This window comes from Saccoglossus kowalevskii, chromosome 5, assembly GCF_978046115.1.
Source record: "Saccoglossus kowalevskii chromosome 5, keSacKowa6.1, whole genome shotgun sequence".
NCBI lineage: Eukaryota > Metazoa > Hemichordata > Enteropneusta > Harrimaniidae > Saccoglossus > Saccoglossus kowalevskii.
The window spans coordinates 22,660,147-22,679,733 of record NC_140645.1 but is presented as its reverse complement, the minus strand read 5'-3'; the positions used below and the strand labels follow the sequence as shown (position 1 = coordinate 22,679,733).

The 19,587-nt window shown below is 37.6% G+C and overlaps 2 protein-coding genes across 2 annotated transcripts in view; both read left to right on the top strand.

The window, feature by feature from the left end:
* Window positions 1-5,552: 5,552 nt before the first annotated feature.
* Window positions 5,553-11,055, top strand: LOC100374455 (uncharacterized). Its single transcript, XM_006812253.3, has 6 exons — window positions 5,553-5,637; window positions 6,449-6,503; window positions 8,316-8,477; window positions 9,322-9,702; window positions 10,180-10,272; window positions 10,735-11,055. The coding sequence occupies exons 1-6, from the start codon at window positions 5,587-5,589 to the stop codon at window positions 10,893-10,895; spliced, it is 903 nt and encodes a 300-aa protein (XP_006812316.1). The 5' UTR covers window positions 5,553-5,586; the 3' UTR covers window positions 10,896-11,055.
* Window positions 11,056-14,170: 3,115 nt separating this feature from the next.
* LOC100374302 (uncharacterized) overlaps window positions 14,171-19,587 on the top strand; it is a 30,916-nt gene continuing 25,499 nt past the window's right edge. Inside the window, exon 1 of the mRNA XM_085499235.1 lies at window positions 14,171-14,446. Within this exon, the coding sequence (XP_085355361.1) occupies window positions 14,253-14,446 (194 nt within the window). The 5' untranslated portion in view covers window positions 14,171-14,252. The remainder of the gene's footprint in view (window positions 14,447-19,587) is intronic.

Here is a 19,587-nt window from a genome sequence, read left to right as displayed (position 1 = left end):
TATAATTATTGGACGCATCTGTTATTTATGTTAATACTAGCCTCTGCCTGCACGTATAGCAGAGGCTGCAAAAATTGGGCCCTCAATACAGTCCGTCCAATGTACGGGGCCACGGGGACTATGTCATTTCGATATCAAAACGAGGTCATCACTAACATATAACTGAAATTAACACAACATTGGTAACGGTGAGTAGAAATACATCAAAATGGCGAATTTCGATTGGACAGACTATATCAGGCATTATGAGCTGTTATGGACACCATGTCCATACAACAAATATTTATTTACTTCGCTAGAATATTGCAGTTTTGTTTAGATAAAATACTACATTTAATTTTGAATCAAAGTATGAATACGAAGACTTGGATCAGTTAACATATATGCAAATATGAAAAGAACAGCGTCCTCTTCACCCTGTTGTTAAATTTCATGATTAACAGCGCCGCCACCGGTCTCTTTGAAAAACGCGTTGCAGATGGTACAGTAAAATAACTACTAGTAATTTTTACTAGGTCTCCTCGCTGATTTAGCATTTCAGGCATATTCAGTGGGTTTTAAATTCACGGTTTTATCATTTAGATAATGTGTTCTATGCTTAATTTTACATATTCACTGGGTTCTAATTTAGCACATTTTTCTGTCAGCGAAATCATAAGCAAAATTAAAACCCAGTGATTAATTAATCTTTTGACAGTAGTTTCCGGTATTTTGTCTGTTAAAAAAACAGCAGCAGCACTAGGAGCTGATGAGATTGCGTACCAACTGTTTGTCGTTCACATTCTCTTAATCAGCTAGGTACGTTGGCTCTTAGCGACATGCTTATGTATATGTAAGTACCTTCCGCGCCGACTCAGTAATTTTCTTCACCGCTGCGTAAACAAATTTCGCTTAGGCGAAGCCAGCGATTGCTAATCAATAGTATTATATAAATAACATTTTTTGTTAATTGATCAATGGAACTTTTTTTATTTTTTTTGTTATGGTGACTAATATCTACAGGTTGCCACACGACCATATTTTAAAAGATATCTTCATATTCATCAACGAAAAACGTTTAATTAAAAAATATATATGCGGCCCAAATCGACTGTCGATGGCATTTCGCAAATGCGTTGTGGCATTACATTGAATCATTAAAATAGCACTAAGCCAGAAAGACTGTCCGACAGTCAGAAGATCTTGGTCATATCACAGTCCATCATTCAGGGACTGTGGTCATACCGGTCTACTTCAGCTGAGCAGCTCTGAACCTAAATAATATCATTTGTCCGCAAATAAACATCGCGTGCACGGCGAAACATATTACAAATCACAAAATAATGAGGATACCATAGAAACAGTAACTGTTATCGGAAATCTAACAATAGAGGTACATACAAGTAATAGACACCAAAATATCAAATGTCAGAAATTATAGACCAAATACTTCAAACAATAGACAAATTTAATACATTAAAACGAAAATGCTTAAAATCGATCGAATGATTATCCACATACTAAGAGTATATCCATGACAACGTTTCCGAGATGACGTAATCATGATCTACTAGTATATAGACCTGTAATTGGCATGAATGCAAATAGTGAGCATTGTAAAACTGTAGAGGGTGGGTTATCTTAATCCTAGAATTTGTTATGACGCATGTTTGGGTAGGACAGAAAACATTTGGTGGCAGAATTTGGTGGCAGAAGGGAAAATTCACAGGAATATTTCACAAAGTAGGGGAAAACTGACCAAAAAAAAAAAAAAAAAAAAAAAAAGATGTGGGAAGGAACCCGATCCCTCAAAATATGTAGAAGCGGGCAAAGAAAAAATATCTGGAGGGTGTTAATGAATTATCTCGCCGGAGAGGAGGATAACATATTCAATTTCACCTCTTTCCTCCAAAATTAGTCGGTCCAACATTATAGACCTGTAAAATACATTTTGAAACAATTTAAAGTTACATCGCTCCGTTGACTTCAACTGCCATGTGATCTACAATCGCTGCTAGCATGAAAAATAAACCCCGCCGAGATTAGGCAGGTACCTATAATCCTTAAAGCGGGGGAGTCGTCATCTGCGCATGCGTCATATGGCCATAGCGTGTCATTATTTACAAACAAGCGTCTTGCCATGAGCCTTTGCGTTTTAGCGTGTGTTGTTATCGTCGCTTGGGACTCAATTCCCGCGCGTGCGCAGGTGTCGACCCTCCCGCTTTAACTAATGACGGAAAATCGACCTCTGGAGGTTTGTAGTGTTACACTGTGTTATGAAAAATTGACTATTTTTTGTCATCTATCACGTGACGGACGGAAGCCCATCACAGGGAGTGAATAACATCTACCCAATTAGAACGCGCTGGCATAGAACATGGTACCTGCACAAAACACTTACAAATGAGCACCGTGACGATCTTTATCAGAATTTTCTTTCATCCGGGATACATCACGTGACCATTCAATATATCGACAATTTTACCAACAACAAAAATATCTGGATAAATTCGACCGGAATTTTTTTCTTTCTATTTTTACATTTTTATAATGCGCATATTAATTGTTTCTGTTGTCGTAGGTAGTAGTTACATAACACGTTATAATTCTATGAGTTGCGTGTGTTAAAATACAGTGAGTCAGCCTCATTCAATTGCGATCACGTGATTTCCGAAGTTCCGGCGTCGACACATTTTGTGTTCTATTTATTTCTAATACGAAATGCACATTTTTTTTTTTTTTTTATTTTTGTGAAGGGATTATAATAATTACATTTTCAAAGGTTTTTTTTTGACGTAATGAACATCGTGAAAATCGGCGCACACCTTCGTATACTAGATCTGACATTTGACAAACGAATTGAAAGTAACAAAAAAATAATACCCAAGGACAATAGAGATTTTCTTTGAAATAGCCAGGAAGCTAATTCTTGTGTACTAAGTAAAGCATGTGCTACCTGGAAAATTTTTCAAACCAACCCCAGATATCACTTCGATTTTTCCTTCAATTATTACCGAGTATGTCCGTCCGCGCACACCAAGGCTGGCAAATTAACGGGGTCACTAACAGCAAAGCTGTCATGTTCGTGACGCTCTCGTCAACATAAATTATACGAGCATGCAATTGGCAACAGTTCATTCAAATCGTACAGTGTTTCAAACTGAATTCACCATCATTATGTGCAACTGGGTCGGGTTAAATTCATTTAGGTAAATATTTTAACCTTGCGGGTTATTTTTGTTTTTCTATTTTGGTTTCTGCTGTAAAAACACAACTTCATCGTTACACGACTTCATAGCATGTTGTTGGTAAATATTTTCCCACAATAAGCTTTTGGTATTTTGACTTTCCGGTTACTCATAACTTGGATCATGGAGCTCCATGCGTTTGTCCAATTTTTGCTTGTATTTAAAAATGGACTTTTTCTCCTTGTGTAAATATGAAACTTGTTGAAAATAAAAATACAATAATTCAATTATGAGCAATATACGCCGCTTATATGTTTTTTGGTAATTAAAGGGCGGTAGTCGTCGCGCCACGCATGCGCGAGTTATATGTGTCTCATATAAACAAAGATGGCGACTTTGACTATTGCGCAGATCAACAAGTACAAACTGACATGTTTCCAAGTTTTAATTAGGTATTTTCAGGTGATTTGAAGGTGTCGAAGGAGTCACCGACGGTAATCAGTGCAAGTCACGTCCAGATCAAACCTCATACCTGTGATTTCAATTAGAAGAGCGCATTGGATTGTGGGAAAATCAATGTTTATCAACATAAATGTCGCACATGCGCAGCGAGACGACTACCACCCTTTACATTGTAATTGTAAATTATTTTACAGACTTGAGGTTGTTGGTTGGCAATGAAGGAAATAATTGATAAGATGACGGCAACCATTGTACCGTGGGTTTCTATGGGATCTGTTGTGGAACGCCAGTCTAAAAAGGCGGTGGAAATAGCTTGAAGTCAACCTTGAAGTAATCCTGAGCAACACAATGTATATATGTTGCACATGTAGTGGTAATCTTGTTCTTCTGGTAACCGTGTCTGGTTACACTGTTCAGGAGAGTTTTCTGAAGTGCAGTTTTCTGAGAGTTTAGTTTCGGCCTTTGTTTTTACCATGACAGGCGGTGAAAATGCCCTGATATCCGCACAAGAATAAGATATGGGTAAGTATAGTAGACAAGAAATATTAGATCATTCTGATGATTACTATTTTTATGAAATATACAATAAAAAGCTTTAAAGGGCGGCAGTCGTCGCGCCGCATCCTGTTCGATATGGGACTCATAACGACGTATACAACGCGTGTAAAATACATTGTTTATTTACATGAAATTCGAACATGCACTGCGCGACGACCACTGCCCTTTAACATGGTTCCCTTTAAAATTATTCCGAAATGTCAGTTTTTGCATTTAGGCAGTGTTTCACCAAACAAATAGTACGCCGGTACTGGAAAAATTTGAACTGATGAATATGAAATTGTTGTCTTTATTTATTGGGTTGAATATCTTGAATACAATATCTATAAATACCATATATTTATGAATACTTTGTTGAATACATTATGATTTACTATATGCATATAATAACAGCTCGATGAAACACTAATATTTTCTAATACGCATGCGCGCTGATTGTGTTTGTACGTACAGTAACACTAACAGTGAAAATGAATACTAGTAGTGTCATGGAGGTAATACATATTTTTTACCTCCATGGTGATGCAAAAGCTACATTTTTAGTTACGACGAATCATAATCTATTTTGTCCTCAGGATGCCGTATATAAAAAAAAACATATTAAAAAAAATACATATTATATACAACCAATTAAACATGTACCGACAGTGTTGACATAGTCTATTTTATTTTATTTTACTGTAAACCCATTTATTTTTTACTGAAATTTAATTTCACTATGTTGGGCATATTCACTGTTTTAATTTCACCACGTTGTCAAGGTAACATTCTATTCTATTCTATTCTATTCTATTCTATTCTATTCTATTCTATTCTATTCTATTCTATTCTATTCTACTGGTACAAGTTTAAGTGTAGCAGGTAACATGCACACATCAAGGTTATCATGTGAGTGAAATGAACATGTACATACCTCACACACGTGACTATTTCGCGGTGTGTATGAATGGAACGCCTTGCATTGTCAAAAGTTTCCGGCATATTGTTTTGCTATTTGTCGTGGTACTGCATTCTGAAAAAGTCCAAAAAAAATCTACAAAACAATAACAACTCAAATAGTTACTGGCACCATTAAAGTATATAATTTCGTCGCTAACCAAAACAAATACGACGACGACAAAACATACAAATGCGACATATATTGCTAATAATTTAACTACTGTATTTTGGTCAAATTAAACAAAACAATATGAGGGTTTATTTATAAGGACGAACCTGCTGACTATATGCCGTTATGTCGTTTGAGGATGACGTTGTTACTTTTACAGAAACAAAAATAGAGTGATAAAAATAGCCACCATTTGCAGTTTACACTGTTTGACATGGTATTTAAATAGTGGTAGTTTCCGGTGACAGTTCAATTGCATTCTATGCTATTCCGTACATTTCTGGTAATGTAATGAAGTGGAAACGTCCTGTAAACATTGTGCTATACGCGGTGGTTTTTCTCGTAAGTGTTTATAACATTATTTATTGTTTTAGATTAGTCAGTTTATACTGAGTACTCATTTGCTGATTTTGTGTGTTATTCGGTCTAGTGAAAGTTTCTCCAGTGCACGTGGCTACATTATGTATTGTCATTGTGGTTGTTTCTGTTGTTTTCAATCCCAGCTTAAACACCGCAGACCCAGACTGGGAAAAACATTTTTCGGTCTATATGTTTTATTATATGTTTTTTGAAGTTTTTATGTGTTTTTTTTCAAATATTTTGACAAAAATACAGAAAAGAGTGTTTACCGGATTCGGGTGCATTCATGCCATGACCAAAAACACTAATATTTGTGCCAATGCTACTTACAAGATTATCTCTGATTAGGTACCCAAACAACACCTAACAGACCAATCAGAGAGCAGTTTGTTCGTATCAAATTATGTCTACTGGTAGCTTTGAACATTGGCATGGCCACATGCACGGTTACTAAAAAAACTGTGCCACATGGTACCATGAACTTGAAAAACAAAATTACTCCCAAATAAATGTGTTTTGTTCAAATTTAAGATGAACCGAATTCACTGTTATATTGACATTTCGATTTCACCCTTCTGAAAAGTGACGCCCAGCCCAGAAAAAAAAGAAAGGTGAAACATATGCCATCAATGGAATTATATTTACTCGAGTTTTACACTTTCCACTACGTGTGGAGTCTTTTAAAAAGAAATCCTTTAAAAAATGAAAAAATCTGAAAATGTGGTAAAATCTCAGGATTATTGTCATTTAATGATTTGTTGAATGCCTAACCTAACTGTATGATTTTCTGTAGGTGGTGGAGGCAGCCGTCCCTGCAGTGAGACCTGAACGAGACACACTGGCAGGGGGTAAGAACAGTTGCAATCAGTTCACAGTAAACTAACACAACACTCATTTTACGTGTTTTAAATGTTTTATGTAAAATGCGAATTTTGTGACTATCCAAATCACATTCAGTTTTCTTCGGGTCAGCAAAAAATCAGACTGCTATCAAGAAAGGTTCTCTCTTATTGGTTGTAACATCAAGAAAGGTTCTCTCTTATTGGTTGTAACATCAAGAAAGGTTCTCTCTTATTTATTGGTTGTAACATCAAGAAAGGTTCTCTCTTATTGGTTGTAACATCAAGAAAGGTTCTCTCTTATTGGTTGTAACATCAAGAAAGGTTCTCTCTTATTGGTTGTAACATCAAGAAAGGTTCTCTCTCATTGGTTGTAACATCAAGAAAGGTTCTCTCTCATTGGCTGTAACATATTGTCGCATTTCATGAATTCAGTCCCATAATATGTAGAGACAGGAATATCTTATATCTTAAACTTTGAATATACAAATGTGTTAAAACATTCGAAAATAACGCGTACGCAATGTGTCAAGTTTAAATCGATTTCTATTTGTTATTTCGGATTATAATTACAAGATGACACTTACTGAGATATTTTTATATGTTGAATACTAACAGATGCTACCATACTGTAATTCTGAATATTACGTAATCACCGCTAACTTGATGACATCATGACGTTGGAAACTGATTTACTATACTGTTGTTGCGCAACAAAATGAATAACTATATTCAAATAACTAAGCTCACCGCGATGTTGATATTTGAAATTTGTTTGTTTATCTTTATTTTATCATATTTATAAGCATCTTATGTGGAACAAAAATTCACCGTGACGTAGTTATTTTGTGAGTCAACTTGATAATTAATTATCAATAAAATGAAGCAGCAGTTTGGGTTTGGTGGACATTACGTAATGATGAACACACAATATACTAGGGAAATATTTTGCAGATTTTTTATTTGGAGTAAAACTTCTTTTTTCTGTTGGTGCCATGATAGTTCAGTGAAAGTGGCTAAACCGGTTAATGACCCAGTGACGTCATTGCAGCATGATGATTTATTGCCTCAGTCAATATGAGCTTGTTTGTCGTGATTTTTAAAACTTCGTAACAATTATATCAATAATTTATTGCCTAAAATGTTAAAAATATGCAGACTGAAATTGGACGCCGAGATCTAAGTTTCAAGTACGGCCACTCTATTATTTAGTATAACAACTGGAATGGCGCTTACTGCGAACACAAATCCACAGTTATTACATGAAGGGGCTGGCACTAGGCAATAAAATAATGAAACACTAAGTCTAACTGTGACGTTGCTAATTAATCTCGGGCGGACATCCGGGTATTTTCACCCGCGGCAACCGCCACGGTGAAAACAAAGGCCGAAAACTATCAGAAAACGGTACTTTGGGATGATTGTTGAGATTCCCCTGAACAGTGAACCAATATAACCCCTGCGTGTGCAACATATACTATCTATATAAATTTGGTTGTTCAGGATTACTTAAAAGTTGAGTTTGTGTTGTTTAGCTATTCTCACCGGCTCTTCAACCGGCGTTTCACAGCAGCTCGCGCATAGCCCATGGAAATACGTGGTACAGTGGTGGTCTTAGCAACGTGAGACAACTTGTGACGAACCTCCGTCCTCAAGAATATGTCACGCATATGATAACACGTGACATAATCCAACAAGACTTAGCACTCACCGTCTACTTTGCATTGAAATGATGTCAGGAAATTAAACATGTAATGTAAACAGGTAAATTAGCATGTTGCATATTAATTATATCATTTGCATAAATGTTTTTCTTCTTAGGTAGGGTGGCTCGACTAGAGGTAAATACTGACCTATGTATGGTGAAAGGCTATCCGTACATATGTGCAGATCAAAAATCGTGTGTGAAAGAAAATCAGATTTGCGACGGCAAAAAGAACTGCATGGACGACAGCGATGAAGCCGACTGCCCAGAGTCTGGAGGTAAGATACAAAATGGCGGAGTCATGAATGGAGGTGTAGTGCATAGTGACATTATTCCGAGATGTATCGTAAACTAGACAATTGTTCGCTGGCAAAAACAACAACAACAGTAACAACTTTTTAACTCCTAGAAAATCATACATCATTTCATTTTTGTTTTCAAATAATTTCAAATAAAACAATTCTACAAAAAATAGCGTACATTTTCATGCGCGAGAAATAGCCCTGAGTACAGTCCTGTAGTAGGTTGGCCTCCTTCCGCTGATCATTCGGCTCCCATCGTGGGGATCGAATGATCAGCTGAAGTAGGCCAACCTGCAGGAGTGTACTCAGGGCTAGCGCGAGATATTGGTCTCTAACAAAGATGGCGGTTTTGAGTGTCGTGCAGTACAAACTGACACATTACTAAGCTTTAATTATGTAAATTCTTTGGTGGTTGGAACGGTAGTTATGAGCGCATTGGATTGTGGGAAAATCAATGTTTATCAACGCAAAACTGCCTCGCATTCACGGTGCAAAGACAACCGCCCTTTAATAATACACAAAACAATGACGAATTATCAGAAATTCACGTAATAAACCACAATTATAGTGGTCTTAGTAGACAAGGCTCTTTCAACTCGATCATCATGGATCTATTTAAAAGTTTTTACGATGATCCGAATTAAAATAAAATAGAAAAATAATAATATTAAATGGAAATTTAACTTCATTGTGACAGTCCTACATGTTGTCATGTGTAAAATATGAGTTTCTCTTAATTGCAACGCGACCACCGAGCAAGGTCGCATCATCAAGTGGTGCTCACGAACATACTACTTTACTGTTTGTTGTTGTGCTACAGGTCGAAAGGGTGGGGATGGTGACGGTGGCGATACTGGCGGTGATTGCAGTGGAAACGCTAAAACAACCCAGACAACAGGCCCCTGTTCCAACCCAACTGCTAAAGTAGAATGTAACAGTGGTCTGGGCGATCTCCGGCAACAGATGTTGAACGCTCATAACTACTACCGTTGTCTACACGGTATCACTAAACCTCTAGTTTTAGCGGACGATCTAAATAACTACGCCCAAGCCTGGGCCGAGGAAGTCGCTGCTATGCCGGTTGAGCCAAAAGGTCATGAAGTCCATAGCACTAATCGGGGAGAAAACCCACCAGATAGAGGAGAAAACTATTTTTCATTCGCTAACGGTTACACTCATCCGACTGAAGATAAATTAACAGGTATCTGCTTTCAAATGCTTGAAATCCTGATTTTTTGTATAAATATATATATATCCATTTCCTATAATTCGAGAATAGTTTTCTTTGATGCATCCCCAGATTTGTTACGTAATGCTAACGTCATAACTAGAAGTTAGTGGAGTGGCGCGACGTTCCACTGGGTCGAGGCTAGGTTGACATGTATGCGTGAGTAGGCCCTCGCCAGCCGCGGAGGGCGCAACTCACGCGACCTCGTCATGCTAGGTCTAGGCTAACGGTGATTAAATCAGATACTCCTAGGTAGGGGCTACCATGTTACACCAACTTACCCTCCAAAAAGTTGATTGGATCACAGTCCCTCTATCACTGATAGAGGGACTGTGATTGAATCTTGTGTGGTGGTGAGGGGGCAACATAACAATATTTCATTACTTTTTGTGAAACCAAATCAATCGTTAAAAAATGACAAGGTAATTTTGGTTACGTGACTCCTTACAGGTGAATATCCGGTGTCTATGTGGTATTCAGAGGAAGTAAAATGGGACTACTCAACCAACAGTGCTAAACCACCTGCCACCGGAAATGACGTTGGTAAGTACGCGTCGTCATTTTAAAACGATGATTTAAAATGGTCGATATAGCACGAGCTATAAAATGGCCGCCAGAATGTGCTCAGGCTATTATAACTAGGAACCAAGATTTCCAAAATACTCTTTTGTTTTGTCACCTACTCGGTATAATATTGTTTAATCTTCTCCATGTAATGATCGTATTAACAACCAACAAAAAATGTTAGTCATGGGATGAAGGGCACTACCTACCAAGTTTTAGAAAAAATACATTGTCGGGCATGAACGGTGAATTGATTCGACAAGTCACACGGATTTATTTATCTATATCGTTGTACAAGGTATAAGTTTTTGATCTGGAATACCAACCGAGAATACTCGTTAACAGGCTGGCCGAGATTGGCCGACAAACATCGATTATGGCCGATTATAATCCAGTGGGTGAAGGATATTCTAGTTTTTGTTTTGCTATTGTTTCTTATAGGTCACTTCACAGCAATAGTGTGGAAGAGTACATATGAACTGGGTTGTGGTGTGGCTACCAAGCAACTTAGCTACGGGCCGAAGTTTTTCATCGTCTGCCAGTACAGAAAACCCGCCAACATTGGTGACCCTGCCAAGAACGTGCCAAAAAAGCTTTACTGAATACTTATTGGTCATCGCGGTTCCACAAGTTTTTGACGGTAAACCGTTGATACGTAATAGATACGTCACGATACCGTATAACAATCGAACAAAATAAGCAGCACGTAACTGTTTCAATATAAATATTTGTAAAATGCAATAAAAATACCGTATTCAGTAATGTGTATGTATTATTCACATGAAATATTATGTCGTTCGAATGTGCGGACGATGGTCACCTATAAATCTTAGACGGAGGCAAATGGCCTCCGAGATCTCGCTGAGAGCGAGATATTCACGAAACCGTTTCCCCCTCAAATAGTGCCCCATTCTTTCCCTCCTGGCGCCTACTGTATCTCTGACTCATGTAACCATGGTATTTGAAACAGTGGACGTGATGACGAAATGCACGTGCACACTATTTGAATGACAGAGACAGATCTCGTGGCCTTCTCGTTCTCATCGAGATCCTGGCGGCCATATATATTAGGTCCATTATCCTTGTAGGCACTACTGGTACACTATCAAATAGACTCAATCCACTAGTCATTGTCAAACACAGTTTAACATGTCAAAATTTAATGTTCAATATTAGAAATTTCTGTTATTATAGGACAATTTGGTGCCAAGATGTGTGGCATTTAAGGGTCTAGTGCAAGGCCTATTGATGCAAATATATATATATATGTAAGACGAGTCTTTGCTACTGACACTATGACTGACTCACAAACTCACAAATATCGACAGAAAAAAATCACCTATGTGAAGTCATTCTTGCACTTGCAGGTGAGATAAACTATCATAGAGTGATTTGGTGAAAACAGCCCATCTTTGAATATCTATTTGAAAAACAATCATGTAACATCGAACAAAGATTAAAACCCACTAGTGCATCACGGCCAATCAGAATTCTCCATTATAGGTGATGTAGTGCTTCTAGGCCAATCATAATTCTCCATTACAGGTGTTGTAGTGCTTCTCGACCAATCACAATTCTCCATTACTGGTGATAGAGTGCTTCTCGGTCAATCATAATTCTCCATTACAGATGTTGTAGTGCTACTCGACCAATCAAAATTCTCCATTACTGGTGATACAGGTGTTGTAGTGCTTCTCGACTAATCACAATTCTCCATTGCAGGTGACGTAGTGAATCTCGGCCAATCAGAATTCTTCATTACAGGTGATGTAGTACTTCTCGGTCAATCAGAATTCTCCATTACAGGTGATGTAGTATTTCTCGGTCAATCAGAATTCTCCATTACAGGTGATGTAGTATTTCTCGGTCAATCAGAATTCTTCATTGCAGGAGATATTGTGTTTCTCGGCAATCAGAATTCCCATTACAGGTGATTCGTTCTTCTCGGCTAATCAGAATTCACCATTACAGGTGTTTTAGTGCTTCTCGACCAATCACAATCCTCCATTACTGGTGAGATAGTGCTTCTCGGCCAATCGTAATTCCCCATTGCAGGTGAAATAAACGAAATGTCATGTTTCCAGTTACTTGTTTTCTCAAGCCAAATGTCTTTTGCCAAATTCCGAAATTCACACACTACGTAGTAAACGTTCTAGAAGCATATTCCGTTTAAAAATGTCGTACAGAAAGTTGACAGGAATAACTATAATGAGAATTCTACAAAAATGTATATCGATAACTGGTTTGGGCGGTGGATTTTAAGTCAGATAAAAAGCCGGTTAACACAGTCAAATTTATCTTATCAGATTTGTCGGACGAAACTGCGTCCGTTTAATCTGATGAAAAAAGTATGTGTTTACATGGTCAAATTAATCTGATAAGAATAATTGGGTGCCAAAGTTCAAGTATGTCCGATTTTTCTAAAATATGATTTTGCAACGCGATTTATCTGATCGTGTAAACCGGCATATACAAGACTGGATATAACGTCTTTCCCACAAAACATGTTTCGGCATGTGGAGGTTATATCTAACAAATGTGAACAGCAATTAGCAATAATCGTTATTGGTGGTTTTGAAAAAAAATCAAATAATCTTTACAGTGGTTACATAAATGTCATTATTATACATCTGTCACCGTAACGCCATAAGTTACAGCGTGCCGTAATTTTGCGGTATTTTACGGGGTATTTTCATCCTACCATATATGGAAATGCGAATTCCAAATATGGAATGATTATGCGCGTAAGCGTCCTATAATAATAAAAACAAAGTTCGCTGATTCTCTTCTAAACTTTTTGGATTTCGGCATTCCCATGATGTATCCTTGGAAGGAAAAGATGTATAATAATAAGTTTATTACGAAAACACCTCAAAGTATGCACTCAGACAGTACGCCGCGCATCGACCTCCGCTGCGCGTCGGTCGATACTCCAGCTGTACTGTCTTTGTGCATACTTTGAGGTATTTTCGTAATAACCTCATATTATAAAATATCCCTTCCAAAATATACACGAAAAATCCCCTTGCTGTGAACAATATAATTACTAGTAATTTCTTTGTAACATGTCTGCAACTGAATCTCTCAACTAATTAAAGTTGTGCAGATTAACTGAGTGTTGGCCATGGCTTTATTCTGCGGCCAAAATTTGATATAATTGAACAAACGAAGAACTATTATATAAAACCGGATCACTGTACCAATGTACCAAATGTCGATAGGCCTTCTATGTACGTAAATGTGATATAACTGTCTCACTGATAATGCAGTTGTGGCAATGTTGAATATTCATGTTTTCTAGTTTCCAGGGTTGACAAAAAACGCTACAGTTAGGTGATTTTCCGTTCACTGCGATATCTCGTATAATGAGAGAAAGGCGCGAATCGAACTTAGGATAAGAATATGGCGTTGAGATACACTTTCTTCAGCAAATATATTACAAAAAAAACGTTTGTTAAAAGTGAAAATACCTCCAAAATGTTTTGACGTCACTGCGACGTTATGACCTTCGTTTGTCCCGTTTTTATGTTCGGTTTCATGCAAAACACGCGATTAGTTAAAATCTATATTGCTTTATGATTACTTCTAATAATCGAACTAAATGAAACTTGAATAAACAAAATTAACGATTTAAAGCAAGATGATGAACAAATTCCCCAGAGATGCAGAATTCCTGCTGATACGTTTTATTACGTCAATAGTTTTGGACCCGTAGATGGCGTACGCCTTAACTCAATACAGCTTAAGGGGTACAGTTAGTGAGCAGATAACTGCACAGTTAGGGGGTCGTGCGCCGTCGTGATAGAAACGGAGAAACGACGTCTTGGATAAGTGTACTGGGAACTTTAATGTTATGTAACATGAGTATTGTATAGTGACATAAAACAGCAACAAATGATGACGTATAGGATTCACTCCGGTGCTTAAACCGAAGACGGAGTTTATAAGTTCCGAAAGACATGACTGTCGAAGACGTGATCCGTGAAACAGACATTCATCCCACTGTGTACCCGTTCTCGTCCCGGTACTCCTACAACGTCCAATGTGTTACCCGCCCGCTGGCCATGGTGTCATGTTATACTCAGAACAGCCTTCAGATACGGCAGCCTAGATCGCGACCGATCAAGACCCTCACTGACCAAAGGCCTTTAAGGTGAGACCTTATGACTTATTACACCGATTAACTTGAGGAGGGTGGGGACCGACGTCCGTGAAATGGGCTCTTGTTTTTCTTTGGCGTGCATTGGGGTCAGTCTTCACCGAGGTTCCACGATAACATGTTTTCATCGTTACAAAGCAATTAATTATTTGATAACATTGAAAAAAGGTGGCCAATCAACTGTAGATCCGTGCTACCATTATTCAATTCAAGTAACATAATTGATTTATAATTAAAAAAAGGGATTGATAGACATACAGAACAATATTAACAATAATGACTGTATTTCAAACTGACCTACATATAGTAAGCCTAAGGGCGTATGAGATCACAGAAGATATACCGTTAATGATACCCCAATGCGTAATATTTACTTTATCATGACTGAGGCGTATAGTACCATTACAAGAACATAAACGAGGTCGGTGGGCACATGCGTTGCTGGTTACACTTTTAATAACACTATCTGGTGTTATGTTACCGATCACACATCATGTTTTCCAGTTTGTTTTTGGGTTGCACTGGGAACAAATGTTGTTTTCTCGTTTCAAGTGTTTGTGAAATGTTCGACATTTATTATTTTAGCCCGTTACTTATTGGGTGGTCATTATCCCAGCGACGATATCCCGCACATCCCGCATGGTAGAGAGACTTTTGTTGAATGGGGTCAATGCAACTATGAGGTCGTGGCTATTTTGTAGTTTAATGTGTTTATTCGGCGATTCGTGAATATCAGCATCGTTGTCGTCGATGGCTATTGGTATAAAATCGACCATGTGACTGGTTACTGTTCGGGGTCCGGACGACAATTCGAAAATCGCAGTTGGGTGAGGGTTACCATGAATCAGGTTAAATTGCATTAATGAATATTCTTAATGTACTAGAACTTTATACAATCGGTAGCATTAACATACCGGCGGTATTCGTTAAATTAATTGGTGTCTCAGAAAATTCTTGGGATATTTGAAACCATACTATAGTATGTGGGCCAAGGCGAAGGCGGGCGGATGCCGAGTTCGGGAATTTAAAGAACAGAATCATTTTTTTATGAGTATATCATCTTAAAATGACGTCCAGAACTAAATAGTCAATCGCATCCTGGCTTTCAATAGTGCAATCCTCGTTATTAACAGTTTATATAGTCTTTGTATGTATATAAAGTCTTTGTATGGTGTCCGAGTCCCGAAGGTTACGTTACAAATTATTCAGTTAGTCTCAATAACGTTAGACTTTCAGTAGACAGTAAAATACAATTCACTCACGTGTTGAACTGTGTAAATATACAGTTTATGTTTTGTGTATAACTTACAGAAAGCAAATTTATCCGATTACCCCACCCATCCTCATATGTCCCTAATCTATTCCACAACAAATTACGTACATAAAACATACAGCAATGTCCAACTGAAAACGTAATAAAGCTTACATAAAAAGAAAGTACTAGTAACCCATTAACCAAGTTACAATGATATCCGTAATAATTTCCTGTGTGACCCAGAAATACTAAATGCTTACAGAGTAAGTGAATACACCTCTTCTATAAATCGCGCCCTCTAGTGACGAACGTTTCAATGACGTAAACGCAAAACAAAATGAGCGACACAAAAGCCGTTCACATCGTCGATAGCGTTTGTCGCTGGCGGGCGCGATTTATTGAAATGGTGTATTCGCTATCAATAACGTCAGGAATATGACCAAAAATTGTTGCGAAACTGACTGTTTCTTTAAATTACCGGTGATAATCCCACGGGAATAAATAATAAAATAATCATGGTATATATGCGTGGTGCATTGTGGGTAAACTTCAAATATGAACGTGGTTTGTAAACCAAGAAAATCTATTATAACTATATTATTAGTAAAAGTTGGCTAAACTCCGGCCTTCTACTTTATTATCACCGAACTAGTGGGGGTTGGGCTTCATTAACTGTCGAATGTAGTATATACGATTAACAATCTGGCTACTAACAGGTGTTTATACTCGTCTATTGACCCATTCATTGTATTAATGCGCGGTGTAAGTAGTGCGTGACTAGAAGATAATACGATTATATTCACTAATTTCTAAGCTAAATAAACCCCACTCAAATAAACAATTTCCAATCATTCACTGAGATTTACAAAACAAGTGTGTGTTTTTTCTCAAAAAAACAACGATTCCGCCCTAAAACGACATATAATTATACACATAACAATAATTAACTGTGATTACGATTGTATCGCTAACGCTCTGTGTGGTAGTTTGTAACATTTCCATCGGAAGTTCTGTACAAATTCCATGTACAACTTCTTCCGTACTTCGTGCGAGTCTCAAAATAAATGTGTTTGACGCTCGAATTAAAACGAGTGGGTTGTTTCGCGCTAAAAGCTTTGAAAGTCACCTTTACCTGATGCTTTGTCGCTGCTTCCATGGCAACATATATGTTTGCGTGGCAGGTGGCTGTGATCTCCAAGTGATACTGGGCAAACGTTTGTCTACAGCGCATTCTCAGTGCATATTAGGAATGCGTCGTTCAGTATACAATCTTAGCGTGAAAGCACGATGTATTGTTATCAGTAATCAAATTATTAACAAGGTTGCACACCACTCTATATTTTTATCGTTATTTGCCCACGGTCACACATTATTCATTTGACATTTCGTGTTTTATATTTCACCTACATTTGGAGCAGTTTTAACCAGATCAATGCTTATTCTCGCAATGCTATATCATCACCGAAGCCGCCCGCTCCCCAGTGCTGCCAAAGACGCGGGCGTACCGAGTATTAAAGTACGGGGAAAAAATCCAAATTCCAAAAATCTTTGTCGCCCAACAAATTTACGTGAAGAAAACCAAAAACGAAACTCAAACTTGTAAATTAGAACTGTTTCTCGAACCATGTTCATGATTTGACTCGTACTTCAGCTCCGTTGCATCTACACGCAGCTTGTGTCGAGCCTCCCTTCTCAGTCCATTTCTCCCTCAAGATCTAGCTGCGTTCGGTCACGGTGCAGTGCCGGTAATGCATTTGACAATTTGCCCCGTACGCCATTTGCGAGTCTAAGTACTAATATTACGTGATATTTTAAAATTGAGTATCCGCCATTTTATCCATTACCGGGTCAATCATAGTTTGTCATATTCTACTCGCCACAGTATTCCAATCACTCCGCGGCTTATCATGTTTTAGATTATTAAAATTATTATGTGAAACGTGAGATTTTTTTTTCGATTCGATGACCGTGCTGACGTCGTTCAACAATATATTATAGGCTTCAGAAACCGACAAATTATAAATTCGAAGTAAAAGACAGAATAGTTAGCTTTCAGTGACGCGGTCACCCTGTCAAGACTTCTGTAAATACATCATTGTCACGCACGCATCGTTCTGATTTATCTACGAAGTACTTGTGCAAGCGAAACGTGACAACACGTACTTTTGTTTTATCTATCACAGTTTCCCGACCAGAAAAAAGGACGAGCCAAATTCTGATGGCACAAATTATCAGAATTTCTGATAATAATTTTTGGTCTAATTCAGCTGTTTTGATTATTTGAGCACATTTTGCTGGTAAAATAGATTATTCATGGACATAATAATTCCATGTTGCTAGAAAACATTGTTGAAATAAAAGTGACCGAACGAGGCTACGATTTTCTATTTCATTGTTGCTTCTGTAGCAAAGCACATACCTTACAATATGTAGATCTGAATTTCTTCCCTACCCGGAACAGCTAAAGTCCGAAAGTCATTTTGTAACCTATGTTTCATAAAAAAGTCCTGCATAATTATTTACATATGTTTTTTTTTTTAAAGAACCTATAGAGAAAATTATGTCCGTTTGGTCCATAATTTACAAAGAAATCATAGAAAAATACATGAAAACACGGAAAATGCACACTACACTTCGCCCCGTTGCTGTCAGTAGAATGGAACATGTGCATAAACACAAACAGCTATATTCAGTGCTTTGCCATGCAGAACGGCGAAAATATTCACTAGACGCGTTTTCTGTATAGGTATCTCAAATAAATCCTTCTCAGAGTATGGTTTATAGGTATTGAGTCCCAATACTGAAGTCATGGTTCAAAATGGAAATACAATAAAATTGGGGAGTGTTGGTGGGTAGGAGTTGGGTTAGACTTAGGTTCAGGGGTGGGGTACATAAGGAAGTTTTTTCCGAGTGTAATTTACTAAAGTATATATGAACGAATTAAAACTGTGACGATTACAATCTACACATGATGAAAGTTTTGACTATTACTAATATGTATCTGAAAAAAAACAGTGGCGATTAAAAAAACACCAAATATGGAATACAGGCGGAAAAAAACAATGGGTCACATGTCCAAGAGTTGTAAATATATAACGAGGATAGATCATAGATCATAGATCATAAAAGGTAACGTGGTGCATTCTTTGTTTTGCCTTCATTGTAAACACTCGATGTGATGGCAAATATTCAAGCCAATATTTACTGGTAATTGAAACACGAGCTAGCCACCTCTAAATATACCCATTATCAATAAACTGATCAAACAAAAATAATATACTGTCTATCCTCGGGGGCGGACATCCGGGCATTTTCACCGCTTGGCAACCCGCGGCGGTGAAAACAAAGGCCAAAAACTCGCTGAAAACGGTACTTTGGGATGATTGTTGAGACTCCTCTGAACAGTGTAACAAGATTAGCCCTACGTGTGTAACATATATAAATTTGGTTGTTCGGGATTACTTCAAAGTTGAGTTTATGTTGTTTTCTCGAATTTTCACCGGCTCGACCGGCGTTCCACAGCAGCGCGCACAGAGCCCATAGAAATGCATGTACAGTGGTGGGCGTCGTAGCAACGTGGAATGTCTTGTGACGTAGCTCCGCTCCCGAGGATTCACCTTTGTAACACTTACTAGTATATCTTATTTTGAATATCTGTATTTTAAAAATATTTTTTAAGGTTTGTCCTTTAATATTATTCATTTTTATTATAATAATGCCCCAATGACAAAAATATTCAGATTTATCACGTCCCATCCGTCGTATACAATACGTGTAAAGAACAGCGTTCTTCATTGACGCGATTTTCAAACGCGCGCCGAACGACGATTATTTCATTAAAAAGGCTAAAAGTGACGAATTATTGTAACGCCTTTTAAAA